Genomic DNA, 19135 nt, shown 5'->3' with positions numbered 1-19135 from the left:
CCATGTTATCCCAAATAGTAAGAATCGATTATTTTTTTTTATGGCTGAGTAATATTCAATTGCACTACTACTTTATCCATTTGTCTATCAATTGACACTTAGGTAGCTTCCATATCTTGGCTATTGTAAATAACACTGCAATGAATATATGGGTGCATATGTCTTTCTTCAGATAAATACCCAGAAGTAGCATTTCTGGATCAGATAGTAGTTCTATTTTTTTGAGAATCTCCATACTGTTTTCCATAGTGGCTGCACCAGTTTGCAATCCCAGCTACAGTGCAGGAGGGTTCCCTTATCTCTATATCCTTGCCAACACTTGTTGTTCATTGATTTATTGATGATAGCCATTCTGACAGATTAAGGTGATATCTGATTGTGGTTTTAATTTGCATTTCTCTGATGATTTGTGATGTTGAGCATCTTTTCATATGGCTATTGACTATCGGTATGTCCTCTTTGGAGAAGTGTCTAGGTCCTTTGTCCATTTTTTAATCAAGTGGTATTTTGGTAAGTTTTTTTTTTGTGTGTGGTTTTTAAATATATTTTGGATATTAACCCCTCACATTTAGTAGGTTGTCTTTTAATTTTTGATGGTTTCCTTCATTGTGCAAAAACATTTCAGTTTGATGTAGTCCCATTTGCTTATTTTTTACTGATGAGACATATTGCTAAGAGTAATGTCAAAGGATTTGCTGCCTATGTTTTCTTCTAGGAGTTATATGGTGTGAGACTGTGGTCATTTCATTTTTTTTCTTGGTATGTATCTGTCCAGTTTTCCCAACGCTATTTATTGAAAAGAATGTCATAGATTAATTGACCAGATATGCATGGGTTTATTTCTGGGCTCTTAGGTGTTTTTTTCTTCCTTCCTTTTCTCTTTCTCATTGCAAAACAATTTTACCAGAATGACTTTCAACTAGAAAAAAAAAAAGAAAACCAACTAGATTTATAGGTTTATCTAACTTTGATGATTTCCATAAATGTTTGCATGACTGTTAGGGTAGATAAAAAAATTTAGTATCTTCCTAAGGTGGTAAATATGTTATCTATTTCATCCCATTGTTTGACAGTTTCTGCTTTTCTAATACACAAACAGGAAAAATTGTTAATTAATGAATATCTCATCTTATCCCCCTAAAAATTTCTCAACTTTTCATTGAAAAATGAACATTTATACAGTTAAATCACCTTGGACATAACTGACTTCTCACTAATTTATTCAAAAACTTAACAAGTTTCAAAGATAAACAGAACACTTTATTATAAAACTTATAAAATAATTAAATATTACACATATATTTTGACTTTTCTCTATAACCCATGGTTTTAGTCAACACTTTTCCTCAGAATTAATATCACTCAGAGAAGCAAGTGAGAACACAACAATAGGCTATTAATAATAAATTAATTTTTCCATAAAATAAAATGATAATTATATAAAGAACAGATAACTTGCAATTTTTCAGAGAGTGGTGATGTAGAACTCTTTTTTTTTTTATGATAAAATAACCACTATCTTAGGCCCAGAGAGTTGAGAAAATATCTAATCATTTCTCTGAGATTCGAGAATGCATGATTTTAATTAGAATGAGAACGAAGGATGATCTAAATTTAATAAACCACTGTCTAGTTGGTTGTGCTGAGCTGGCAAATGTCTGTTTGAATTGAGACTTTTTAAAAGTAGTTGGGTTACATTCATCAAAAAAACTGAGGAATGGAGTAGAATTATATAAATACGTCTTTTATAACCACATCTCAAAAAATTACAGAAGGACCCAGTCTTGTAAGTTACTTTGGTTTTGGCAAAATAGTATGGTGTTTTTGCAATTGAGAACAATTTTAAACTCATTAGTGCCAACCAACAGCTGGCTTTTGAAGACTGAAAATATCATCTGAAAGATTGTAAAATACTTATTCATTGAATAGTTTTGTCATAGTATGATTTATTAATATTAACGTAGCAGGAAGACAGATGGATTTTTCTATTGCCACTATGACTTTTTTCTTGTTAACTAAATCCTAGGGCAGATTTAAACATGTCAGTTGGTAGGCAAAAACCACAAGTAGCCTTTAATTTTCCAAGCAGCTCTGATAATAAGTAGGGAGCATTACAAATAATGGTCTCCTCTCCTTCAACACACTGCTATTTAACTCCTAGATTTTTAGCAAAAAAAGAACATTTCACCAATTCGGATTCCCAAAGAGCAGACTCTAGGATCCTGGCTAGCACCAAAAGTTACAGAGGTTGATATAATGTGTAGGGCATCAATATTTACCTTTCTTATGAGCTCTTTTTTTTTTTTCTTCTGAGTGTGCATTTCAATTAAATGGAGATCTTAAATAGTCCATGTTGCCCTGTTTTTTGAATATTCCTTGGAATACTTTTCAAGTTGTGAATTTTAGTCTTGAAGACTCTATAAGCAGATATACTTTAAACGAAATAATAAAAACACACTCACACTAAATAAACATACATGAAGCTTGCCAGTCCAGCAGCAAGCACTGTCGTGAGCACCATTTGGCTTTTTGTGTAACTCCTGGTTGGGGGTGTCCACCGTTTCAATCACACTGTGAGCTCCAAGGAAACGTTCCATCCATGCTTGATTCCTCCAACTCTGTCTGTGACCTGAAGTCTCGAAAGACCTTTTGAAACAGATGTCTTTGCCATGGAACCCTTTTAAATTCAAAGGGGGGTGTGTCCCAAAGTTGACCAGACTCTCACCTTGACATATCTCAGTGTGATTCATCACTTCTTTCAATTAACAGTGCAAATCAACGTTGTTTCTTCGTGAGTCAGATTTGTCATCGCTTCCCATTTTCAAGTGCTTCAGAGTACCATGTGCTTTGGGGAAGTGAAAAAGAAGCCGGACTGTTCTTCAGAGCTGGCCCCTCAACACTGCCAACCACCCGTGAGGTGCTGAGTCTTCAGCCTTCGGTCCGAAAGGTGAGACCCTGGCCCTAAGGTGCTGGGGAGGGCATCAGCTCTTCCTTGTGCATGACTTACAGCACTGTTTGCCATAAAATTTGTGGTTGCAGACACCGTGTTGAGGAACTAGATGACACCAGTTGAAGAAATCGATACAGGATGGATCCTCTAAAATGAGAAAACTTAGTTAGCATGCTAGGAAAAGGCTCAGTCTCTTAAGGTGAAGGCTTACAGTTTAATGACCTTGGATCTACCTGCCTGTGCTTCTGAGTGGCTTTTCTTCTTATCCATTAGGACTTGGATAGGAGGGTGAGAAGAGCGGCATTAAGACATCAAAAGGGACTATGACCATTAGCAAAATTTAAACCAGTGGGGGGAACGTGGATGTTAAGAAAAAAAGTCACATCTAGCCAGAGATGATCTGATCCTCCCCATTTTACACCCCAGGGAAGTACCTGGAACAGCACATTCAGAATCACCGAAGGATCTTGTGAAACCACTGGTTCTGATTCAGAGGGTCTATGGTGAGTGCTGGGATTCTATATTTCTAATGCCCATGCTGGTCCATGCGTTACTTTGGGGAACCAGGAGCCTAATGGAGGCCCAGCTACAATACTCTCTGTTTAAATAAATCTCAGAACCAATCTGCAACCAAATGGATATAAGTCAACACCAGTCTTTTCTAACGTCTTTGTTCAAGTAGAACAGATGTGATTACTGATTAGAAGCAGGACATTGTACATCAGGAATTCTTACCCAGAAGCATCTCACAAGATACAGAATGTGCATGAAATTGTAAGTAAGATGTTCTTCATGTAAACATAAATACATGTTTGAGGAGTTAGGGCTCAGTCGTTTTACTGGATTCTCAAGGAGTTTTGACTTCAAACATATTCTCATTCACAGCTGGGATAGTTTCCCCCTCCTCTATGCCAGCCTTAACTTGCCTTGACCTGCAACTCAAAACTACACACCGCCCACAGGTATCTACTCATGTACCTTTGGTCAGGGCATACAAAGCTCCCAATTTGTAGCCTATCTTTCTGTGATTCAGAACTACCTAACTTTGTTCTTCTGCCTAAAAAAAAATAAAGAAAATTCCCATCTAATAGTGATCCTTTTAAAAAAGTAAGACATTTTATGTAAAACCTATGTCCCAGACTCTCCCCTTAGCTCCCAGCCACTGAGAGTAAAAGGTAGTTCTTACACTGGCCGACAAGGCCCCAGGATGTGATTCTCCTAATCTCCCCTAATCTTTGCATGTGTGGTTGCGTCTGGAGCCGTCTGACTAAAGGGTGGAAATTTGAAATCACTGATAGTGAAGGAAGGAGAACATGACCACATGCTCAAAATGCGTGTACTTTTCCCTCATAAGCTTTCTGATGAGAAAGGCTGCAGGTATGTAGAATCCTGGGATTGCCTAGTGGTGATCTGGCTCTGAGGAACTGCTACAGGACTAGCTTTCTGGTCTCCAAGCCTAAGATAAAACAGGGGAGGGAGCTAAGGCTATCTCAGAAGCAGTTAAGCCACAATGTAGATTCAGATAGGAAGTGAGTAACTGTCCTGAATCTGAATCACCACAAATTGGCAAGTGCAGGCTAAGAGATTGGGGAGTCTTGGAAAAAGCTGTGATTACATACAGAGAAAACTCAGCAGGTACATGATTCTTGAGCCCAAGGAAATCTGGTTCGGCTGAAAAATATTTCATGGTGTTTGTCAATAAGTTGCACTAGTGAGGAATGGTGTAGTTCCTTCACTGAATTTCCCATCGGCACATATGCATTTCATTTGAACCAAGAAAACATGTCAGCTGTCATCCTAGGACAATACATAGTCACTGGACTGGACTGTAATGTCACTGTCTTCTCAATTAAAATGTGAGCTCCTTGAGCGCAATTCTTGTGCACTCTTGCATTACCATTGATTATACAATCTTTGGCACAGTGTTGACTCAATTAAAATTTAGTTGAGAAAAAATGGACTTGCAAGATTACCATTTCTCCCTTGCGAAGAATGAATGACTAAAAAGCCTTATCATAGCACAAAATCTCCCCTGCCTATGAGATCATGTTGAGTGGGAACTGCTGGATTTGTGCCTTGTACCCCTCCAAGGAGTGCTGTTCACGTGGACTTTGATGTGAATGGCATCCCCTAGACGTGTGGAATGTACAAGCTGCACAACCAGATCTGATGGGATTTGGAAGCATTCTCTGAAGATGAGTAAAACTGACTGGAGTGGGGGGTCCTTTTTACCTCTCTTTTCAGGAGCTGGGCAGAAGTTCATATTACAGGCGCGTGTCCCCGGAGGTTTCTGTCGGAGCAGGCAGCTTGAGGAAGGCCGGCCCTGCTGCACACAGTGGACCGATCGGGTCTGGACCCCTCCCCCACAGGTCACCGTGCACTGCAGAAGAGGGAGGCGTCAGAAACACTCAGCTGGATGGGATCCATTTAATGTCAGTGACATCAAAGAAAGGGTCTCCAGGCTTCATGACGTGACCCAGGTGCCTGCTGATAAATCGTCCAGAGCCAGGTACATGTGCTTGCGGTCCACAGTCTTTCTAACGTGGGAGCCAGTGGGTCGGATTAGAAGGGTCGTAGGCTAATGCTATCTCACCCAAGCGTGCGTCTCCCAGTTAGGTGACTCAGAAAGAAGAGAGCTTCCAGAAATACAGAAGCTGCCGTAAGAATGCGGAAACAAATACAGACACATCTAGGCAATTAATCCCTGTAGCTTAAGAATTCCAAATAATCTCTGCAGATGCAATCGTGGAGGGGATAGGTCAAAACCAGGGCAGCGAAAGAAATGATGCTCAGATTCCTGGTTAGCATGGTGGACAGCATGCTTCCCCTATCAATGCTGTTACTGTCTGATTAGAATCTTTAAAAAACAGATGACTAACAAGGACTGTTAGCATTCTTAAATTTTCATGTGTCTGAACAACATAACAGATATTTCATAACAAAAGAATAAAATATTATCAGGGAAAAAAAAGACATCCCTTTAGATTATCTTTTGTTTTTGCTTTTTAAAATTCACTGTATTTTTTAAATTGCAGACAGGTGAAACTTGATCTTGGACAGTCATCACTATATAGACTGGTATTTAGGATGAAAAAATACTTTCTGGTGGGAAGAGTGTGAGTTTTTAATTAGTCCCAAATTCAAATATAGCTGTATGATCATTATCTCATCTAAACCAGCGGTCGCCAACCGGTGGTCCGTGAGGTCCGAAAGGTTGGCGACCGCTGATCTAAACCAGGAGGATGCAAACGTTTCTGTGAAGTGAAGATAGTAGATATTCTAGGCTTTATGGGCCATTTGTGGCAGCTATTACACTCTGCCCTCATAGCACACCAGGCAGGGGAGCAGTTGGCATGCTGGCAGTTCTTTACTGACTGAAATAATCTTATAAGAATCAATCTCCAAATCTCTAAAATAATGATAAAAGCAATCCATAGCAACAGGCGTTGCTTTTAGTACATAGGAAACCACACAGATATAGCACGAGCCCATTAGAGATATAAAACCATGCTAATTTCCTTTCCCCCATGTTTTACTTCCCACACACACACAATTGACTCTTGAACAACTTGGGTTACGGGTAACACCCACCTATGCAGTTGAAAATCTGCATATAATTTTGACTCCCCTAAAACTTAACTACTTAAGACTTCTGGTCAACAGTTAGCTATTTATCAACAACATAGTTAATTAACACATACTTTGTGTTATTTGTATGATATACTGTATTCTCCAATAAAGTCAGCTAGAGGAAAAAAATAAGGAAAATACACTTACAGTATTTCCTCGTATAAGTGGACCTGCACAATTCAAACCCATCTTTTTCAAGGGTCAACCGAATACATACATGTACACGTGTATATATAATATATATGCACACAAATATGTGTATATAAACATAGATGTAGACATGCTTGTACTAGTGCGCCCCGCCCCGTGTTTCATGGTGAGGTTTGGGCAGCACCTCTCAAGCCAACAAGCTCTTTGAAGAGCTGTGCACCACAAGGACCAAAACAGTGTTCTCTCCGACTTCGCATCACCTACTCCTACCAATAAGAACCAAAGCAATCACCCTCGCTGGTTTGGCTCAGTGGATACAGCGCTGGCTTCTGGTCTGAAGGGTCCTGGGGTGTGGCTCAATCCCCAGTAGGGGGCTGTGCAGGAGGCAGCCCATCAATGATTCCCTCTCATCATTGATGTTTCTCTCTCTCTCCCTTCCTCTCAGAAATCAATAAAAATTTATTAAAAAAACACACACCAAAGGGACCAAACCTTCATTGAAGCCTTCCGAGAAAGAGGGTGGCACTGACATCTGCTGAGCTAAACGAGCTGGGGTCCATGGCTGAGGTGCCCACCTCTGAGCCTCACCTGCCTCATCCACAAGACACACAATAAGACCATTGAAAGGATGCAGTGGGAGTGAGAAAATAGCAAATGCATGTAAAGCATTTAGCGTCGTGAATAGCAAGGGCGTGACAAACGTTAGCTATTATACTATTTGGAAACATGACATAAGAACCAAACAAGTCAAGACCGTGAGGGGCATTTCTAGAATATAGAAGACACTAGTGGTGGATTTAATGGCACTGTGTGACAAGCCGGGTACTAAGGGATTTATCTTATTTGCTTGTGGAAAAGAAATCAAACCTTGCAAGATATTATCCTCTCCATTTTTTTGCAGATGTGAAAACGGAGATTCCCAGAGTACGTAACCTTCCCAGGCTACCCGGGTGGTGAAGCCCTTGGTTCCTGACACGTGGGCAGGTCTCTACCAGCAGCCCTTGGTGGACCGCCTGCTCTTTTTGCATCTCACTTAAATACAAACCTCGTTCATCTGGGGGCACTCACCTGCTGCCATGGCGATGAATACCATCCAGCTGCCGCATTGTACACGGGCCGCGCTGGGCAGGCCCCTCGGCCGCAGGCTTCCTCCAAGTCCAGGTTGGGTTTCTTAATGTGGCGGCACCTTCGCTCCGGGAAGGTTATCAGCTTCCCCTGGAAGGCCTTCTCGCTGCACTTCATTTCCCTCTTCCTCACCCCCGGCCCGCAGGTGGCCGAGCACTAGGAGCCAAGAGAGGAGGCGTCAGGTCTGCCGAGCAGATGTGCCCCGGCCTGAGGATGTACCATCCACGTGAAGTGACAGGGGTTGGGTGATGGCAGGTCAGCCACACGCACACAAGAATCCCACCAATATGGCACCACGTCCCTCGTGCCACAGGTGAGAAAACCAGTCACAGGGCTCATCAGCACCAACAAACCAAAATGAGGCATCGCTCTACGGCTGTGAGTGCGGCAGAGTCCAAAGATGGGGTGGCAGGGGATGGAGCCAGGGTCTCTGGCTGGTGTGTATTTAGATGTGCAGGTTGACCTGAGGCCTAAGGATTCGGGAGTCTGTGCCAAGGAGGCAGGGCACGAAGAGGAGAGTTGGAGGCTCCCGAGGGGAAGAACAACCCTATCTGTTTACCCTGCCCCTCTCGGCTGAGGTGTAACCCGATGATGTCTGCCGCAGCGGGGAGAGAGGAGGATGGAGACTGATGAAGTCAGTGTGAGAAGACGTGTTTCTGTTTAAAGTATTATGGGATACAGTGTAGGGCCTTGATGAACTGAGACTGATGCATTGGCATCGGTGTAACCATCGAACAGTGAAGGATGGCGCTGAGCTTCATACTTACAGCAGCTCTGTGAGGGGGGGGCAGGCCCAAGCATGTAGCCACTAGGGTTTTAATGTCTCTCAAAGGAAATGAGCGAGGAAGGGAGAGATGGACACACTCTGCTCTACCCTTATCCTCGAGGCGGAGTAGCAGGGCACTGATGGACAAGAGCCAGAGCTGATGCGCCAGAAACCCCTCCCGTATTGGACCTCGCCAGCCTGAACTCCTGCGAGCACACACCTGTCTCCCGGGTACCGAACTCTGTCTGGCTTGGCTCCTTCCCTCAGGATTCCTGTGTCTGTGAACTCCACTGAGGTGCCCAAGCCAGAAATCGAGGAGGCATCTTCGTCTTGCCCACGTATTCCTGAAGGCACCAGTGGCCTCTCTAGGAACCCTCAAAGGTACCACTTCTCCCTCCCTGAAACACGTGCCCCCTTCTCTTTATCACTCTGATGCCCATGCAAGCGCCTTTCTGGCCTCTGCCCATTTGCAGCGATTCCCCTTCTCTCTGAAACGAAAACCTGCTTGTTCTTCTTCTTCAACAGTTTAACGGGTCCCCCCAATGTTTAAAGGGTAGATTTTCAGTCTGTTCCCCGAGGCCCTCATGTCCCCGATGTCTGCAGCTCCAGCACACCCGGCTCCGTCCTTACCAAGGATGTTCTAGTCTCTCCCTGCGTGGGGAACCCCTCTGCGTGGAGCGGCGTCTCTTCCCCCCGCCCCTCCCGATTCCTGCCCGTCGTTCAGGCTCACACTCCCTGCAAACTCCCTTCTGACAAGGATTCCCCCTGATGTTGGGCTGAGTGGGCCCAGGCTGCCCCACGGGTGGGCCAGCCCCCGTCACAGCACTTTGCATCCCTGACCCATGTTTCCATCCCAACCCTTTATGGGGGTTTGTACCTCCATTGCCCCAACACCGTGATGGGTGCTTTATCAATATCCGATGGAGAAATCAGACGGGAAGAAGGAATAGTTAGAAGGCACCTGGTATAGGTGTGCCGAACAGAAAGAAGCTTTTGAGCATCTGGATGCTGGTGGATAAGCTGAGCATTAAAACAAACCAGACCCAGACGCAGCAGTGATAGAAAGTCCTACCTCGCTCCACGAGGAGACGGCCCACTGTAGCCGGGTGTTTTTGGGGCATCGCCCCAGGACACAGCCCTCCTGCGACTCTGGTCTGGGGACACCGGCGCACAGGCTCTCGGGGAGGCCCTCGGCCCTGGAGGCGCTTTTGCACAGCACTGCCCGCTTCCTCACCCCGCGCCCACAGGTCTTGGAACACTTGAGGTGAAGAGAAAAATGCTGTTGGCATGCTGGTTTCAAATGACTTTTAAGTTCTCAGACATAGCTGCTTTTAGTAGTCAGGAAAGAGAAATAAAATACTCTCCCAAAATATTTCCGTGTGAAGTTTGGGGCGCACTCCATGAACGAGGGCCCCTTTCCATGAAGAACGCCATGTTCTTGATCCACGCCCACCCTACATAATGTGCTGAAACAGCCCTCTGAATTCTCCTTTTGTAAATTATAACTACGAATTGCAGAGAGAGAGAGAGAGACCAGACAGCACCACATACTCCTTAGATTTGCCCTCAGCGGTAGATGAACGTATACCCTCCTTTTAAAAGTACGTCTACGCATGCTCAACGACATTCTCCCCCTGAGAGGTATACTCCCAACATTAGAAAACATTTTCCATCACGTCCTCTCATTAAATGCACAAAACCTCAGCTGACCTCTGTTGGGGACAGGGTAATGCACTGTTAAACTTGATCCGAAATCAACACCCTCCACGATATTACGTGTCCTAAGAGAGAGCCTGGCAGAAGTGGGGGCAGGGGCTGCTACCTGGCTTCCTCGTTCAGGCAAGAAAACCCCTGCATTTTTTTTTTTATTATTATTGCCTAACATTGTCTTGCCAGCTGTGGTTTAGCAGAGGCTGGGCTGGTACAGAGCAGATTCTCACCATTGGGAGCTGTCCCGCCCCCTGTAGGATGTGTATCTCACCTGCAGTACCCATGCCCCCTCCCCATTGTGACAATAAAAAGTGTCTCCTGATATTACCATCAGTCCCCCAGCTGAGAACCTCTGTGTGGATGACAGGCAGTTCTGTGCTTCCTCCAGCTTCATAACCTTGTATCTTTCACTGGGGATTTGTGACAATAGCAAACAGTAGGCGCAACCCCGCTCTGTAGGCCATCGACACAGAGTTAGATGTCCCTTTAGGCCTCTCTCTGTATTTGTCTTTCCCATTCTCTTTGGAGGATTCAGTAGCCAGATTCACCGCCCATTCCTCTGACACTTGAATCCTGTCTAGCTGTGCTCACTAGCCTAAACGCACTCTAATTTCTGGACGTCTAAGGCAGTGGTCGGCAAACTCATTAGTCAACAGAGCCAAATAGCAACAGTACAACGATTGCAATTTCTTTTGAGAGCCCGATTTTTTAAACTTAAACTTCTTCTAGCGCCACTTCTTCAGAGTAGACTGGCCCAGGGCGTGGTATTTCTGTGGAAGAGCCACACAGTCAAGGGGCCAAAGAACCGCATGTGGCTCGCGAGCCGCAGTTTGCCGACCACGGGTCTAAGGATCCCAAACTGCAGGCTGCATAAAAAATTACTAAAAACGTTAAACTGCCCCGTTGCATCAAGTCAGTGTGGTTCTCCTGAAGGTGTAAACACCTGAGAGTCTCTTGGGAAGCAAAGGTACCACCTATGTTTTTGTCACCTTCCTTTTCCATGGGGAACAAGACCAACGGCTCTAAGTCTGACCCCGTTACCTGAGACCAGGGCCCGAGGCTCCACTCTGGGGGGCAGGCGTGGCTGTTGCAAACCTGGACCTGAGTGGGTGTGCTCACGGGGCAGAGGGAGTGCACCACCGCCGCCTCCTTCTGGAAGGGCTTCTTCTGCACACACTGGATTTTCCGGCTCTGCTGGCCCCCCGCGCATGGCTTGCTGCACACGCTCCAGTCGCCTGGCTTCCAGCTGCCAGTGAAAAGCAAAATTACTTCCAATGAAGCCGAGGCTTTGGCTCATCGCTTTCAAAGCAGTTCCTATGAAAGATTAACCACCTGATGAAAGCCTCAGGGCAATGTTAGAACCAATGAGGGCCGTGCATACTAATTCTTCTTCCGCAGATTTTGAAGCCCAGACTCACGTGGTCCAGCTATAGGGAGTCACCACAAAGTCGTGGGGGAAAAACACATTCCTGCCCTCTGCAGGGGAAGAAACGTGTGCCATTTGGAAATCTGAGCAATCCACTCATTCAGCCAAATTTCTTGGGATCTTAACTTTGTGCCAGGGACTCTCCTAGGCATCAGGGTTGGAAAAAGGAATGAGGCAATGTTCTTTCCATTAAGGAGCCTACAACTCCATGAAGAGGCAGACGTGTGAACAAATGCCGACAATACTTTCTGATAATTGCCATGCTATTAGGTAACATGTAAACTACAATAATGAGAGTAATGGAAGAGGGATCAATGAGAGGTGTGTGCATGTGTGTGTACACATGTGTGCACATGCAGGAGACAGGGTCCATCTCTTCCATTCAGCTGAGGGTTCATTGACGGCAAGAGCTTCAACTTACTCATTTCCACATCCCAGTCCTCAGCTCAGAGCTGGCATACAAAAAGTACACACATGACATGATTGCTCCATGTGGAAATAAGGGAGTTAGCTCAGGTTAATTCAGAGTTCTCACAGAGGAAATGTCTAAGGAGGCAAGTCCCCCGGCTACTTTTCTGATTAGTCTTAAATTTACTGATGGGTTGGGGACAGAATCTTGTGTTCTTTATTTAAAAATTACCAGGCCAGCTTTTTCACAGTGGTCTGAGACTTGGTTTATATTTAAAGGGTAATCAACAGAAACTACTAATACTTTTCAACAGCTAATTTTGATTAATTGAAATTCTATGATTTGAAGGCCTCTCATAAAAAAGATCTAGCAGATATGATCTTTAATACCTACATCTGAATCCCGGCAGCAATGTCTAAAACTCGGCTTGTTCTACCAATGTTCTAGGTATCATTTTAAGACATATGTTGTTATATCTTTGCATTTCTCTCACCTTTCCTAGTCCTATACATTTTTTTCTTTGGTTTCCCCCACAAGCCTGACATGAGAAATTAAAGACCTTTAGGCCAGAGAATTTAGCACATGGATTCTAGGGTTATATGCATTCTAAAACATTAGGTAGTCCATACTATCTTATTTAAAGAAAGACTGTATCAAATCATTTCTTATGTTGGTACAATTATTTGTATCTTATAAGATGTAAAGAAAACATACATTTTGCTATTAGTAGCTTCAACAGTTGTCTATCAAGATGGCATTTTATTGCCTACCAGATTAAAATCTCTTTCCTTTATGTGGCAAAGATGATTTTGTAAAAGTATTAGACCAAGTATAACACAAATAGACTCTTTGTGTGACATGCGTGATTCCCCACATTGGGGCCCCAGGCTTACTTCTCACCTAGCCTCCTTCCCTATCAACCCCTACCTCAGAGTCCAGACTCCTCCAACAGCCATTTCTCCCTTACTGCTTTTTTATGTAAACTGTTTTTTATAGATGTATCTTTACATTTCCATCTCTTCCATTCAGCTGAGGGTTCACTGACGGCAAGAGCTTCAACTTACTCATTTCCACATCCCAGTACTCAGCTCAGAGCTGGCATACAAAAAGTACACACATGACATGATTGCTCCATGTGGAAATAAGGGAGTTAGCTCAGGTTAATTCCTTTCTCCTTCTAGCTCTAATCGTCTGAGTCTAAACTTTATTTCTAGTAGATCCCTAGCGAAGAATAGTCCCTGAGAGTCCCCGTTATTACAACAGAAAATAATGAGAAATAAGTAATAGGGTGAAGAAGAAGGCAACAAAAGATCCTGCCCCTTTCTCCACTCCACTCTGGCAGTCACTGTGAGGCGCTTTTCTAGTTTTAAATAGCCAGTAAACCTGCTACTGCAGAGTATCATTTCCACATGGAGTCATCAGGGGAGTCTTAGGAGTCGGACAGGACCGAGGCTCTCTCTTTTCATGGATGTGTATGTAAATGGAGTCCCTTTCTTTGGCTGGCTGAGATAACCAGTGATGGGAAGGAGGCTTAAAATAAGAAACATCAGCTTGCCATTCAAGCATACAATTCCTACTCATGCATACACACACACCTACCACCTAAAGGAGAAGTTACTCCATGAGGGTCAATAACACTGTCTGATAATCACATATTTCTTAGAACCAGATATTTCTTAGCAAAAGTGGAAAATCCATAAAAGCTCCCAAGTTTCTCTTTTTCTGTGTTTAGGATACAGCTGGTTCCAAATTCTAAGAGAAAAACTGACTATTGGGCATATGGGGTTGGTAGATAGCTACAGCCCCAAATGATGACAGATACACTAAAAAATACATGTGTGTGTATAAAAAGATTATATAAACTCACAGCATTACCACAAAGCAAACACTACATATTAAGATGATCTGAAACATTAGTGAAAACAACCTTGCTTTGGAAGAAACTCTGTCAATTCTATATAAATACATTTGGCAGAAGATAAATCACACAAGAAAAGACTCCATTTGGCTGGGAAGATTACTTAAAATTATTGTTCAAACAATAGTGTGGCTAAAATCCATCCAAAAACACACCCTCTGAGCTCCCCATAGGTTACCATCATCAGAAGTGGATTACCACTTGGCCTCTTACCCCTTTCTTTTTATTTTGCATCTTGCTACTGTGTAATTTGCATTTGGGGTTTCATGGTCTGCTTTCTAAATTCTTAGACAACTATATAAAAGTTAAGCACACAACCACATGTAACCTTAACTAATGTAGGAATCTGGGTTACTTAAATATCTGTTTGATTTAGTGCAGAGAAGAGGAGTCTGTAGGTATAGGTTAAAAAAACAAAAAACAAAAACACCACCTTTATAGCCCAAGGTTAGGTTTGCATAGACAGAGTTAAATGAATGTCTAAAGCCAATTTGTGTTTTTCAAGTTTTATATTTTAACTTCAACTACCTTCTTTCTTCTATTACTTTTTGGGTGCTATCTATCTATCTATCTATCTATCGTACCATTACTTTTGATCAGAAGCATTGACAGGTGGGCTTTAATGATCTCACACCAACAACAAAGGCATATAAAGAACTAATATCACCAGAAAGACATTTCCAGATGACTTACTAGGCAGGGCAGGAGAACGCATTGCATACTTTGGGTTCAGTTGCTGGCTTGGTCCTTGCATTGCAGAATGAGGAATTGACTTGAGTATTTTGATCTCGTAAGCAAATGGCCTTTACACTTATGTAACCTATCAAGACATCAAAAGATACATAGTAAAAATTACAGATAACCAATTCAGTTTTGTTTCCAAACTTAGCTTCTGATTTACCAGGGTTCTGATACTGCATTTAGGATACAGAATCCATATACGGGGTGAGACCGCCTCCTTTGGATGAAATCTGCAACTAATTTGAATCCCATTTCCCCCCAAAATAATAGTCTTCACATCTTAATCATTTTAACGTGTAGCTTCTTCACTTTCAAGACGGCTGTGGGTTCTAGAACCACGTAGTGATACACATAGCCCTTTGAAAATAGGGCGGTTGTAAGGGAAACACCTACCAACTGTAACTCTCACTGCACATATCAAATGGAAATGCTCCTCAATGAAAAGCCATTGGTGAGCTATGCATGGAAACTCTAAGATTCTGCTTTTCCATGAAGCACCTTCTACTTCCATAAGCGTGTGATACATATATAAACCAAAGTGCAGCCCACTGAATATGTATGTGTGTGTACCTGCCAGCTAGGACTCTGATTTTTTTTTGTTTTGTTTCAGTGCCATCCTACGCCTTGCTTGCCGCGTTCATTTCAGGGCTTCCCATCAGAGGCGTACGTTCTGTGAAGAGCTGTATCTGTCAGCTCCCCAAATAGGAATTCTGCCTCCTCTTTGAATGGTTTGTTTCTATTTATATAATGCTTTCCCTTAACATGAATCTGAGGAGCCATGAAAAGTCACCCTGCTGTTACCCTTAGGGTGAAGTAGATTTGCCTGAGGTGGCACTTAGCCACACTGGGATTCCCTAAAGTTAAGAGTTTACTTCCGGAGGTCTTATTCATTTGAACTCTTCCTCTCATATGCCTTGGACACAACATGCCTGCGAGTCACCTGAAGGGGTTGCTAGGTCAAGGCAAGAGGGAACCCCACAATGAACTTCTCCAGCATCCTCCCCTTGGCTGCATACATTCCCTGGAAATGGAAAATGGATCGAATCTCTGTCCTTCCCAAGCAACTGTGCTCTCTCTGCAATACCAGGAAGTTACAGCAAATAATCTCAAAGAACATTTGATGTGTGAAAAACCACCCATGCTCCAAAACTAGGTAAAAAGGGGTAAAGCTATGTCTACAGCAGCGATTTTCAACCAGTGTTCCGCAAGAATTTTAAAAACATGCAATACCTGGCTATTTAGTCAGGGCACTGACATCCTTTTCCTTAAATTGTCAAATAAAAAAAATGACAACAGCCAACACAACAATAGCCATCCAGTGTGAATGAATCAAAATTGTACCTATTGTTTTTTTTTTTTTTTTTTGCCACGGTATTTTAGTAATTAGTTTATGTGTGCCATGAGATGAAAAAGGTTGAAAATAGCTGGTCTATTAGCATGGTTTCTGTTCTTTAAAAGTAACAAACAAAATGATACATATGTCATATGTCTGAGGAGGTCAAACACACATGTTTTTATGTTTGCATAATAAAAATTGAACGATAAAGGCCAAAATATTTAACATTGGCTATTGATTAAGGAATTATGTGAAATTATTTTTTTCTTTATGGCATATTGCCTTTAAAATGCTTATTAATAAAAACTATCTTTGGGTGATTTGATATTTTTTGAAAAGGAGTATTTCCTCACATTTTGTTAATTAGCATGAGCACCTGAAGAACAGGCCTTACAGACATGAGAATTTCTTCATTTTTTTTTTTTGTTTGTTTCTGCTCAGTCTGTGGTTGCAAGATACCTCCCCTCTGCTAAGGGAGATGGAAGAGTTAAGTGACCCACTGTCAGCAGGTGCTCTGAACAGGAGGAAATGAGTGACCCACCTTCGTGCCTCGGTTTCACGGACCTATTTTATGGACTTTCCATTCCTCTTCCCAAGTGTGACTAAGATGAACTAACAGACAGAAATATATGAGGTTTTTGGATCTCGATAAAATGCCAGCCTCCTACTTGCTGAGGGGATCACTACTGCACTTCCTCCCTTACCAAGGTGTTTCTCAGAGCTAACCCCTCTCCCTGAGAGACTGCTGGCCCCCCGGGGTGGCACAGTGTCCACACTGCAGGGCCTGTGTGTTCTCACTTGTCATGACCCACCTTCTACAGCAGAAAAGTCGGGGCAGGGAGAAACTAAACTGTAAGCTGAAAAATTAAAAAAAAATATACAGGTATATGTGTAGATATTCTTATAAATAGATTTTTTTTTCTCTTCCCCCCTATACCTTTCTGGTGTATAACTTCTGAGTCTGGGTTGTGGCTGACTTGAGTTTTGTGAGAATTGTTTCCTCTCTACATAAGAAAATCCTCAGATAGTGCAATGATACTCGCTTCTTACAGCGATGGTTCCCATAAAAGACACTTATTCTGTTGCTTATTCTAACCACACAATGTGAAGAGGCCTGGCGTGGAAGGACCTGTTTTAAGAAGAGACTTGGAAGGTGGAGTAAGAAGTCACCCTACCTCCACCGCAGGAGGCGGAGCACGGGGTCTGCAGCGTGCTCCAGGCGTGGGTGGGCCTCTTGCCGATGGGCTGAGTTCCATTGGTGGCCTTGGGAAGCGCGTACTTCCAGGCTATGCCCGGGTTTTTGCCTTGCATCAGAACCTGGTCAGCGTAAGACACAAATCAGAGATCAAGAGGCAGGTCAGGCCCTGGAATTCCAGAGAGCTCGCGGAACATGGTAAAGATATTTGTATGACATTTTGACCTTAAAGTTGGTTCACATCATTGTTCCCAAGTATGGTATATGTTGATTTAAAGTTTTCCCATGACACTTAAAAATGTGTATGCCATTTCATCAAAACTGTGATTAAGATAAATGTTACATAGAGAAACTTGACTTGACATTTGCCATAAGCCCACAACCCTCAATTCTAGGTATACATTTAATAAAAATAATTGCATTAATAAGACAAAAAATGTTTTGCATTATATTGAAGGAAAGAAAGTTCTGAGGTCTTAACCGATGAGAATGTGTCTGTTAACTGTGTACCAGGATGAGCAGCAGATAAGACAAAAAAAAAAAATCAGAAGTAGGGATTTATTTTATAATAAATATAAATATAAATAAGTAAAACAAGTACTTAACCTTAAAAGGGCAGAGACTTAGGCTAAATCTGATCCTATAAGATGCTAAAATAAGAGCAATAATTTACTGGCACATTCTAGACACCCTGCTGAATTTTTTTCTATGCATTATCTCAAAACATTCCTCTAACCACTTTATAATGTAGCTATTTTTGTCACTGAACAAAAATATTAAGACCCCGTGCAAGTCACATAGGTGACTAGTGAATGAGCTTAAAACAGAACAACTTGGGACCTCCAATAAAATGTATCTCAATATTGCAAAATGTCACCTTGTTTTGGGCGTGGGCAAATATTTGCCTTCCTTCCTGATCTCTCTTTTCTTCACTATTCCTCTCCTCTCTTCTTTCAAGCTTGAAGCATGAATATAAATAGCTGCTTGTCTCTGCCCCATGAGTCTTGTGGAAAATTCTTTACCACCAGAACTGGGCATTCATGCCCAAGAAGCAAAGCAGATTTCCCGTTAAATATAGAAACCTCTGGCTCTATCTCTGTCTGGTGGGATCCCACCTCAATTAAAATTGGGTGGGTGGCGGCTGTTCAAGGACCTCCATTAAACCAGACCACTCCTTAGGATGCTACAAAATGGTTTCCACTTTGCTATTAGCGTAAGTGGATCCAGGAATATAATGGCTTACACAAAAGATTCCATGGTGCCGGCATCATTTATTGCGCAACAAAACGAATCTTGGTGCCTCTCAGAAAGAAAGAAATGTTAATAGATGGGTCTTTGTTCCTTTCACCCCCATCCAAAACCAAAACCAAAAATAGCAAACAGGAAGGACCATTGAAATAGACAAATGCAAAATTCTATTAGTCACCAATGAAAACCTTCTTAAAATTGAGGTCCTAAGGGATTTTTAGTTCTGAGGACCTTTTTCGTCTTTGCTTTTCTTATTTTTGCAGCTAAATCATACAAAGGTTCTTGGAATCATGTATTCAATCTACACTAATAAAGAGTAAGATGCAAATTGACCATACCTTTGCGACACCCACCAGCCAATCAGGAGTATGCAAATTAACCCAACAAAGATGGTGGGTTAATTTGCATACACAGGTGCCGAGTGGCCGGGGGTGGTGCGGAATGCCTGGGTCGTCGCAACGATGCAGGTGTTCCGCACTGCCCCAGCTGCTCCTGGCCTCTGGGCAGCATGGGAAGGTGGGAAGGCGGCTC

At 42.8% G+C, this 19135-nt stretch overlaps 1 protein-coding gene across 2 annotated transcripts in view; it reads right to left on the bottom strand.

Annotated features, from left to right (window-relative positions):
* Window positions 1-2965: 2965 nt before the first annotated feature.
* ADAMTS18 (ADAM metallopeptidase with thrombospondin type 1 motif 18) overlaps window positions 2966-19135 on the bottom strand; it is a 125464-nt gene continuing 109294 nt past the window's right edge. For both annotated transcript variants that reach the window (XM_054710688.1, XM_028142836.2), the window contains 7 exons: window positions 17337-17478; window positions 14778-14904; window positions 11373-11577; window positions 9694-9879; window positions 7799-8011; window positions 5183-5330; window positions 2966-3097 (listed from right to left, as the gene is read on the bottom strand). In XM_054710688.1, the coding sequence (XP_054566663.1) occupies window positions 2982-3097; window positions 5183-5330; window positions 7799-8011; window positions 9694-9879; window positions 11373-11577; window positions 14778-14904; window positions 17337-17478 (1137 nt within the window). In that variant the 3' untranslated portion in view covers window positions 2966-2981. The remainder of the gene's footprint in view (window positions 3098-5182; window positions 5331-7798; window positions 8012-9693; window positions 9880-11372; window positions 11578-14777; window positions 14905-17336; window positions 17479-19135) is intronic.

Source organism: Eptesicus fuscus, chromosome 21, assembly GCF_027574615.1.
Source record: "Eptesicus fuscus isolate TK198812 chromosome 21, DD_ASM_mEF_20220401, whole genome shotgun sequence".
Taxonomy (NCBI): Eukaryota; Metazoa; Chordata; class Mammalia; order Chiroptera; family Vespertilionidae; genus Eptesicus; species Eptesicus fuscus.
Note: the sequence above shows the minus strand (reverse complement) of the source record. Positions and strands in the feature narration are given on the sequence as shown.